The sequence below is a fragment of the Dipodomys spectabilis genome, unplaced genomic scaffold, assembly GCF_019054845.1.
Source record: "Dipodomys spectabilis isolate Male_0828 unplaced genomic scaffold, ASM1905484v1 ptg000002l, whole genome shotgun sequence".
Taxonomy (NCBI): domain Eukaryota; kingdom Metazoa; phylum Chordata; class Mammalia; order Rodentia; family Heteromyidae; genus Dipodomys; species Dipodomys spectabilis.
In genome coordinates this window covers 20,972,212-20,982,930 of record NW_024870679.1, presented here as the reverse complement: position 1 = coordinate 20,982,930, position 10,719 = coordinate 20,972,212, and the positions used below count along the sequence as shown (strand labels likewise).

Below are 10,719 nucleotides of genomic sequence, written 5' to 3'. Positions count from 1 at the left end.
CTTTCCCACCCTGGCTGACTTTAAATCAAAATACTCAGATTTCAACCTCTTAATTAGCTAGGATTACAGGTGTGAGGCACCAGCACCTGGCTTAAGTGCTATCTTTACATGGCTTAATACTCCTCCAGCTTGGTATCTTAATTTGATATTGCAGCGAACTGCGAAGATCATGAATTTTAAAATGTCTTCTACTCAAGAATCACTCAGAAAAAAAAAAATCTTTTCATGACAATGAACATACTGTATGGCTTTAAACACCTTGTTTTCCATACTAGAAAAGGGGAAAGGGGTTTCCATCCCCACATTATCCTGTCCTGAGTTATCAAATTAATGGAGAATTTCATTGCCCTTTTTGTTTCCATGCTGGGGCTTGAACTCATGGTCAGGACACTGTCCTTGGGCTTTTTGCTCAAGGATGGCACTCTAAATCTTGTAACAGAGCTCCACTTTCAGCTTTTTTGTGGTTAATTGGAGATGAGTCATGTAGAATGTCTGCCCATGCTGGCTTCAATTCATGATCCTTGAATCTTAGTCACCTGTGTAGACAGGACTAGAAGCCTGAGCAATCAGCACCTGGGTCCATTGTCCATATTTCAATTGCACTAATGTTTTGTAGTAGCCTGCAGTTTGTTTTTATCCACCAAGTTCATAAAGTGACTTTGAAACTTTGGTTCCGATTAGCCAGCTGACAGTCTTCTTGCTTAATGCACAGTTAAATAAGCCAATCCTTTCGGACCTACTGGTCCAAGACATCTGGGGTACCTCTGCATTTCCACTGCATAAGGAGCCTGACAGTTGTCCATAGCTGAAGGACTTTAATTAATAAGCATCAAGTCATCATCACTTCCTTTCCTACAAATGGAAACAGGGAAGAGGAAGAGAAAGAAGAGCAATGAGTTAAAGAAAAAAAACCCTTCAGTAAGTCATCAGAATACTCTACATCCTAGGCACACACGGGCAACAGGAGTACAACGTAAAAGGAGGGAAGTTTGCATTATTTGAGGTTTAGTGCACGTTTCTGGAAACAAATTGTGAGCAGCCATTCATCTCTTAGGACCCTCCATCCCTCTTTCATAATAAAGCCTTATCAATAGTCACAAGGGCTGGTTTTCTTCCTTTACTGCAATAAAGAAGGAGGAAACTTAACTTACAACTGCTCAATAAAACATCCTTCTCCAAAATACCACATCCCTTTAGCCTAGAAGTGCTTTCATGGGCCACCTGGCTTACCCTGGTAACACTGAAGAAACAGAGAGGTTTAGGAGAGGTCATAGGACACAAGTGATCAGCGTCAGAGTCTAAAACAAAACCCAGGTATTCTGATGACCAGGCTAGTAGCTCTGTCAGCAATTCAAAGGGAATTCATAGGCGGGCATTGCCAGAGTGCTTTGTTGAAAAAGAGCAATCACATTCACATCCTGCAGGGGGCAGAGCTGAGGGGGTTGACAGTCATCTGACACAAATCTTTGCAGAGCTTTTATTACCCAAGTTGCCTCAGCAAGGTCCCTTTCCAATATGTACTTATTCTCCATATCCTTCCCAGTTTCATTCTGTTCTTTCCTTTTTAGCCTTTGAATACATCTTGGTATAATCTCCGATGGGACCAGCACAATCACTTGTTCTCAAGGTCTCATTGCAATCTCCCCCTCCCATCAGACTCCACGACTCATATACTTTCTGCAGGAATCATCAGATCTTCCTGGTATCTAGGTTTTGGTGCGTTAATCCCACTAACATGGCAAGAACCATTTCTATGTGTTTGATACACTTGTTATTTTGTTGTTGCTTGTTTGTTTGTCTGAGGCCTGGACTTGAACTCAGTATCTGATGACCTGATGCTTTTGCTCATTGGCAGGCACCCTACTACCTGAGCCACACCTCCAACCCCTGATAAACTCTTTTTTCAAAACTATCATCCTAGTTCTGTAATTTCCTTGGTGGACTCTATTATTCCCCTTAATTCTTTCATCCCTCATATTGGGCACCCCATCCTTCCCACTATGCATCTTCTAAACAGGCCTTTAGCACATAACAAGACAACTGTCTACTGATATTACTCCCTCCTTTCACCATTCAGGCCCATTCTTAACATATAAGGCATCTGGTTCTATCTCAAAACTACCTTTATTCTAAATGGCTGCACAAGAAAACATTTAACAACTTTCTAGTTTGAGGGTTTTTGTTTTTGTTTTTTGGTAATGGAAAACAGGTCCCAAGCTAGAGTACCAAAAAGCCTGTCACTAACCTTTTACAATTCACAGTCACATTCTCCTGTGCAATTTCTTCCCTCTTATAGTTAACTACATAATTAGAAAAACAATTCTGAGAAACTTTCCCTATTCAGACTGACTCTTAGAAGTCAGCTTCCTATTAAGAAAATTAATTTCCTCTTTTCCCAGCTTCCACAACAACAATTTAATGCTCTGAGAAGCTGAAATGTGATTTTGAAAACTCAATTCTCCTAGAAGACCTCATTTCTTATTTACCAGACAGTCTTTGGATAGGCTCACTCATATCATTTCAAATCCCAAGATGTGGTATGAATTGATTAGCAGGAAAAAAAAATACATCTTATGGTTTTAAGTAGCATGATATTCTCCCATCTTCCTCAAGGAATTTGACTGAAAGAACCTTCTTGAAAAACAAGGGTAGTGCACAAAAACTCCCACCAATAACTTCTGATAAAAACATGGAGAGACACATGGAAGGAAACAGTCTCCATTTGATCCCCAGTCCCCAAACCACTGATGGTATATGTTGTCCACTAAGGTCTTAGTCACTTTTCTGAGTCCAATGGAGCAAGCAAAAAAAAAAAAACAAAAAACAAAACAAAACCCTCAGATGTGTCAGGAAGAGCTACAAGTTCTTGCTCCCAACCAAGGCCACACACAGCTTCCTCTCAAAGAGTCTTCCTTCTCTGCCGGAGGAGGCAATCCATGCCACATACTATGAGAAGAAAAACTGCCATAAGACATTCCCAAAGCCTCACTTCCAAACAAAAAAAAAAAGAGAGAGAACTCTGAGCTCTTTCTTTGCTCCCTTAAAAGATCAGCCTCCTGAATTATAAACCACAAATATTTGGAAAAAATGAAAAGAAATTCTTGCCAGGCACCGGTGGTTCACACCTATAATCCTAGCTACTCAGGAGGCTGAGATCTGAGAATCACAGTTCCAAGCCAGCTGGCCAGGAAAGTCCATGAGACTCTTATCACAACTCACCACCAAAACCCAGAAGTGGCCCTGTGGCTTAAAATGGTAGAGCACTAGCCTTGAGCAAAAGAGCTCAGGGACAGAGCCCAGGCACAGAGTTCAAGCCTCATGACTGGAGGTGGGGGGGGGGGGGAGGGGGGAGAGGAAGAGGGAGAAGGGATCAACCTCCTGACTTTATGTCATGAAGCCTTCTACACAAACCTGTTTTACAAGAAACAACGTATTTCTAAAGCCAATTTGGGTGGATAAACTATTGTTCACAAAGAGCAGATTTCACAGTATGGTGTGAGCATTGGATCAACTCTTTCTTAAGGCAACACAGCAGCTCACCTCAGGAACCTGGAGATTACATGCAATACTGACCTCTGACAGCCGACTTGGGTCTGGCAGGTAATGGTGTCTTTCTCATACTCTTTGATGCAGTATCCCTTCAGGAATTCTTGTAGATCCGTTTCAGGAAACCCATTCTGCTGATATTTCTTTTTTAAAAGCACACAATGCTGTTACCTTCTTTATAGAGCATGAAAAATTGCTCTCTTTGTCAACAAACCCCCCCACCTTTGCTGAAAGAAAACTCTCCCACAGTGCTAGCTCAGATCCAAAGAGCTCTATTGACGATGATGAATCAATGTGCCAGTTCCAGAACAGCCACACCAGGGCTGCCACAGGAACAGGGAACAATACAGAGGAAAACCACTGGAAGAGAGCTGGTGGGAAGAGCGGAAAACTGTGGCCAGAGGGAAAGAAGGAAACAGTCAACAGCAGAAAGTTAGAATGCGAATCGCGAGAGCAGAGAAGATATCCCACTATATCCTTGTGCACCCAGAATCTTCTGGAATGTAAACCACTTGCTCTACTTTTATGGATGTTGCCCACTGAGTGGAACAGAGGTCAGTAGGTTTTCCCAGTAGACACAAAGACTCTGGAAGTCCCTGTCCTTCACACTTAGTGAAGTTGTTCACCTTAATATTTAGACCTCCTACAAGAGGACAGTTCTTTCTTGCCACATCGGATGCTAGAACCAACCACCATGCCCAACACTAGAATCTACACATACACACCCACTGCTTCATTTTCCTACAAGACTGGCTTTATGCTGAGTTAGTCTGGGAAGAGGCTGAGCAGAAGACAGCACCCAAAGGCATCAACATGGTACCCCATGTTGATCAGGCACTGACCCTGAAAGAAAGTTTTGCATACATCCTTTCTTCTGTGGAGGTACCAGCACCCAAGGAAGTGATCTTCCTCCATGTTACAATTCAAATAACTAGGTTTGGCCTCAGGGAGTCTGGAACATATCAGGTAGTTTAGGAAAGTGGGAAGCCTTTGCTTTCATATGGCCACCGGAAGGCCTATACGATCAGCATGAAGTGTGGTACTATCCAGCTAGTTTTCAGGGTGGCTTCTCACCAATTAAATTTAGTTAGCCATGTGGGCAGGAATATTAAGTGGTACAGAGTGCAGCAACCTGACTGCAGGAAACCAAAAGATTCATTTTCAACAAAAGCTAAATAAAATAATCATGCTTAAATAAAAACACGGTATTTTCCTATGGTCTGATTTTACACAGTTTGCATACCTTAATAGTGTCATAAGAATCCGTAATCAATGCAATGAAAAGGCTGAGAATCATGTATATAAAAAGGCTAATGAAGGAATACAAGTAGAGGCGGCTGAACAGCCATACTAAGATGCTCTTCTGCTGGATCTGAGCAAAGGTTGCAAACATGTCATCACCGTTGACCAGGGAAAACAGGCACTCAGAAACTAGGTTCAGATTTTCAAACTGTAGGGAGGAAACAGAAATTAGCTTCTGAGATAAGACGTCCATCCAACAAAGCAGAGAGATATGGTTAGCTTCTCTTTTTTAAAGTGGTCTTTCTGTTTTGTTGTTGTTGATGATGATGTTTAGTCATACTAAAAGCATTCCTTTTAAGACAGCTAGAAATCCACAAAAACAGGAAACATTCAACTCTTGACTGTCCACTGTGCTCTCAGAAATAAATATTTGACATTTGTGTTGGCATTTCCCATGCACTTTTTACACGGGTTTACTCCTATCATCCAACAAATTTTGGTTCTAATTTTTTTCTACTTCACATCGACAGCTTTTCCTTTTTAAAGCAGACAGAGCAAGTTTACTTGAAAATGAAAGAAAGCAGTGAAAGTCTCTCCCAAAAAGACAAGTCCAATAAAGTCTTCTTGGTGGGTGAGTTTTATAGTACAAGGCTCCTCCTATATCTCCTGCAATGGGCTTTGTGCTGGTTGATTAATGGTTTGCAAATGTATCATCCTGATCCTTTTAATTGGTTGAATGGGTACCCAGAGCATTATGGAAGAAGCAGCATTTGAGTGGGAAGCCAGGGTACTATGGGAACAAGAGACATCATGATAAGCCACATGTTATCCGCCACACACATAAAAAATCTTATGTTACTCACACAGAGAAAGTATGGTTATCTAATAAGTTATCCTTGAAAATGCCAAATTGACATACTTCTCTACCACTGGAGACACCATGTCTGCTAATTTGAAGAACAATGGAACAAACACTTCTGCAAATGTTTTTTTTTCCTGTTGTAGAGTCTAAGAGTTAACATTTTTAAGGCTATGAACTGCCAAACTGCAGTGGTTGTATACTCTGACCAGCAATCTTTAAAATTGACTGAGATGTAACACAGGACCACAAGATCTTGCTAAATGGTTTTGTCATAGTTTTTCCAACATTCCTCCAGGTAATTTTAGCATGTTAAAAAATAAAGGATGGGGGCTGGGAAGGTGGCTCAGTGGTAGAGCGCTTGCCTTGCATGCATGAGGCCCTGGGTTCGATTCCTCAGCACCACATAAAGCAAAAAGAAAAAAGCCAGAAGTGGCGCTGTGGCTCTAGTGGTAGAGTGCTAGCCTTGAGCTGAAGAGCTGAGGGACAGTGCCCAGACCCAGAGTTCAGGCCCCACAGCATGTCTGTAATCCAAGTACTCAAGAGCTAAAGCAAGATGATCAAGAGCTTCAGGAAGATCAGGAGTCCAGGCTACATAGCATACTGAGACCTTGTCTCAAAACCAAACCAAACAAGATCGACAATAAGGTCCTTGGCAGAGCTGAGATTCGCTGTGCAGGTAAGGTACCTCCTTAGCCCTAGGTTGGTGCTGCACCCAGGGGTAGTGGCTGGAGGGTAATATCTGCCGCATGCTATTCAGGACCTCACTGGATCTTTCTTCTTTATACTTCAGGCTCAATCTAGCCCATAATAGACACAAGTAAAAGAAATTCTAATCAAAGCAGTAATGTGATCTGGTCTGTGTTTCTCAAAGTAGCCAATGGATGTGGAAGCTGTCCTAGAATGGGAAAAGCCCTTGGGCAGGATGCCAGACAGAGGTGGCTAGGAGTCTAGGTGAGAGGGAGAGACCTGATTGGACAAGCCGGGGGGCAGGGAGAAAGTATGTCTTAAGTATGGATAAGAGAAGGGGCTAGCTATGGGCTCCATTTTAGACAAGGTGATGTGATATCCCAGGAATGCTGACAGTAGGTAGTTTGGTTGAAGGTGTACACTGGCGTTCAGGAGCCAATCCCAGGCCACAGTGGAATAAATATCACTCACTGGACCTGGTAGTCAGCCATCCTGGCTTTGAGAGGTTGACCTACTGCCACATCCAATAAAAACAAACAACAGGCACTTAATAAAAACATCTCTGGAGGTGGTGAGTTAAATATTTGGTAAGTAGGAAAAGCTTGTAAGGAGACATCATAATCTAGTAGGCAAAAAAAAATGTTTCATAGAAACACAGATCCAAATTTTGAGCCAAATTCCACGCTCTGGCAGTCAGGACTGTATGTTCATGAAGTCAGCGTGAGCTCTGAGGAGATAGGACAGCCTTGAGAATGTATGTCTAAGACATCATGACTTGAAAGTTGTGCTATTACTTCACATGCAAAAAAAAAAAAAAAAAATCTCCCACCACCCTTACCAGAAAAAAAAGGGTTTTCCTTCCCAATTCTGCTATTTCTCTCATTGATTTCAATCTCCTGCCAAAAAAAAACTTGAAATAATCAAATACTCAAAACCATGCGCTGAAGTTTCTACTAACAATCTTCTTCTGTCAGTCTCAGGCCAGTCTGGTCTTCTGTTTTGCCGATTCATCCTTTCTGCACCACTCTCACATCAACACTTAATTAGGATAACATTATAGGATTATTAGTGAAACTTGTCTTCCATTTCAACCTCTTTACTCTCCAGTCCAGGCTGCAGTAAAACTTAAGCTTTACAGAGCGTGGCTTTCAAGTCATTTAAAGTCATTTCAACATTGTTATTCATAACCATTATACATCTCCCTCTTGTGTGCACATATGAATCATTTCAAGCCACCAACAAGTGGAAGCGGAGACCTAGTAAATTTACTGGTTCCCACTCAGATATTTTCGTGCTATAAGAATTGGCTATGAGTTCGTTTCAGTGAGTAAATTCTGTGGAAGTATGCTTCAAATATTCCCCCAGTAAGGCCCTAATGTGTTTCCAGTTAGAAGGACATGTGTACCAAGAACCGTATTGACTCTTGCCAGAGTGTAAGCCTTGGTGCCCAGAGGACATTTAATAAATATTAAAAGGGTATTTCCATAAAATGTCTCTGTAGATTCTATGGGACTACAAAGAGAACCTAAAGTTCATTTCACAAATGAGCATTTGTGATTGAGCCAAAAAGGACTGCCATTTGAATGCAGTATAACCTGCAATAGCTTATGTGGAAGAATGATGGTAAAGTTTGCTTCAAGAGCTGGTGGCTAGAACCTCATGTAACATTTAGATAAAATGTTGTCACTGGCTCAGAGATTTTTGAGTAAGACATTCTCGGCTAGTGCCAAGCGTAAAGGTGTGATGTGGGATCTGGGGAATCTTAACCATAAAATCCAACAATTTTCCAATGCTTTGGGCTCCTCATGTTTAAAATGGGGACAATGCAAAACTACTGCTTATGCCTCATACTAGAGAAAACCTTCTGGGAATGTGAAAAACACATTAGAGAAATGCTTAATCATTCAAGATGAGGTTTGGAAGAACATCAATAGTCTCTAGCACTCTGTGCCCAGAGATCTTCAAAGGGCACAGAGCCAAAGTCCATTAGTGCTGGAGATAAACCTATCAGTAGGACACTTTTCATTCCTTTGTTCCTTTTAGTTGACCCACTGAAATTAAAGGTTACAGGAAGACAGAAAGCTAAGATGTTTAGGACGCTGGCTAATTCCAAACAGTAGCATCCCATTGTAACTATCTGATATCTCCTCTTTAGAGGTGTTTTGTTTGTTTTAACTATATATCCTTCACACTAAAGCTTTGTTGTGATTCTAAAGTACTTTGCGGAAATGCTTGCAGTTGTCCTTGGTATTAAAGGGCTTCAGGGAACTCTTGGGGAAGGAGGATACCCACTAGTTTGGATACATTTGAGGGAAATTTTACTGCAAGCGGTGAAGAAGGAGAGAAAAGCAGGATAAGACTAGAATTCTTTCCCTCTGCTGACCTGTGCATTTCCTGAATTACCTCAAGCATACATGACCTCAGTCTATCTGCCTGGCTAGAGACCAGGAATGTGGTACCTACACAGACCTGCCAGGGATTCCCAGAGATATCCCTCATCCCTCTACTACCCAGGGCTTAAAGGGAAGCTGACATTAAGTGAGACACACAGCTTAAAATCCACTATCCCAAATAATAACCTCTCCCCATGTGGAACTGTATAGTACCTGGTATGTGGGATGTCCAAATTGAGGTGTTCATGGGAATACAAAAGATACCACACTTTGTCAAAGACTTAGTCAAAAAGCAGTGATATTTTTCACTGCTTACGTACTGAAACAATATTGGATATGCTAGGTTCCATATAATATATAATTTAAATGAATTTCGTATTTGTTTTACTATGGCGATTAGAATACTGTAAAGTCTACACATGGCTCCATTTGTGCTCATATTACATTTTTATTGGACACTGCTGACCCAGAGCACCCCTATTTTACCTTGATCTGATAAAAGGACAAAACTGAGCGTGTGGCAATGTCGCTGGATCAGAAAGCAAACGGTGTCACTTTCCATGAGGTGATCTTGACACACATTAAGAGATTAAGATAGATTCCGGGGCTTTTTCCTTACCATTGATGTAGAAGTACAACCCCAATTCTCTTGCAATGTTCTGTCTTAGATTATACCAAAAAAAATCTCTATAGAGAACTGACAAACACATATGCACTAAGGTCAGGCAGATCAGGGTTTAAATACCGTTTCTGTCACTCATTATCTGGGTGACCTCAGAAAAAGTATCCAAACATTTTTTCTATAAAGGATTCTTCCTTACTGTAATGTTCTTTAAAAAAAAGAAAAGAAAGAAAGGATCATCTTTTCCCACAGGGAAGAAAAGAGGAAATGCTGTAGTTGTATTTTGTTTTGTTGTTGGTTGTGGAGCTTTAACTCAGGGCCTGGGTGCTGTCCCTGAGCTCTTTGGCCCAAGGGTAGTGCTCTTCCACTTTAAGCCACAGCTCTACTTCTGATTTGGAGATGGTTAATTGGAGATATGAGTCTCACAGACTTTCATTCCCACATTGGCTTCAAGCCATGGTCCTGAGATCTCAGCCTTCTGAGTAGCTAGGATGACAAGTATGAGCCATGAGCACCCAGCTGTAATATTATAGTTTTGATCTCAAATATCAACCCAAAGGGCCATGTATTATAGGCTTAGTTTCCAGCCTGAGGCAATATTGGGTAGGTTGCACCTTTAGGAGGTGGTCTACCAGGGGGAAGTTGGGTCATTAGGGGTGTGTGCTTGAAGGAATTATTGGAACCTTAGTTCCTTTCTTTCTCCTTTTCTTCATGGTCACTGTAGGGTGAAATACATTCCTCTGACTCTCATTTCCACCATGATGTCTTGCCTTGTTACAGGCCTAAATGCAACAGAGCCAAGTGAGCATGAACTGAATCCATTAGCCAAACTGAATTTTTCCTCTTTAAACGTTGACCCTCTCAGGCATTTTGTCACAATGACAGAAAGCTGACTACCAGGATAGGGTGGTGAACACACCAAGAGATAAAGACTTAGGCACCAGGCCTTACAAACAGCACTTGAGAATAGTAGCCCACTTAGTAAAACTCAAGCAACATTAACTGAGAAAATTGCAGAATAATTATGGGGTGGAGAACACAGGAAGCCAGTGGCAAAGGAGATAATACCACTTGTCCTGGAGTCTTAGGAGCCAAGGAGTTAAAGCCAAATTGTTAGGCTCAATATTTATTCCACATAGTGCAACACTGCCCTCTCATGACAAAAACATGCAACAGCTTTCAGAGCCTAAAATGAGGAAGAAAAATGCAAATTTTCATGGACACTAAGACAATGAGTTCTCCAAATCAGAAAAACCATATCAAAGAGAAAATTTGCTGGTGGGGGAGGGTTGCTGGTCCTTGGTCTTGAACTCAGGCCCTGGGCGCTGTCCCTGAGCTGTATTTTGTTCAAGGCTAGCACTCTACCA

The 10,719-nt window shown here is 41.6% G+C and overlaps 1 protein-coding gene across 2 annotated transcripts in view; it reads right to left on the bottom strand.

Moving 5' to 3' along the window:
- Nucleotides 1–630: 630 nt before the first annotated feature.
- Nucleotides 631–10,719, bottom strand: part of Mcoln2 (mucolipin TRP cation channel 2) — a 54,596-nt gene continuing 44,507 nt past the window's right edge. For both annotated transcript variants that reach the window (XM_042678532.1, XM_042678541.1), the window contains 3 exons: nt 4,790–4,996; nt 3,574–3,689; nt 631–852 (listed from right to left, as the gene is read on the bottom strand). In XM_042678532.1, the coding sequence (XP_042534466.1) occupies nt 816–852; nt 3,574–3,689; nt 4,790–4,996 (360 nt within the window). In that variant the 3' untranslated portion in view covers nt 631–815. The remainder of the gene's footprint in view (nt 853–3,573; nt 3,690–4,789; nt 4,997–10,719) is intronic.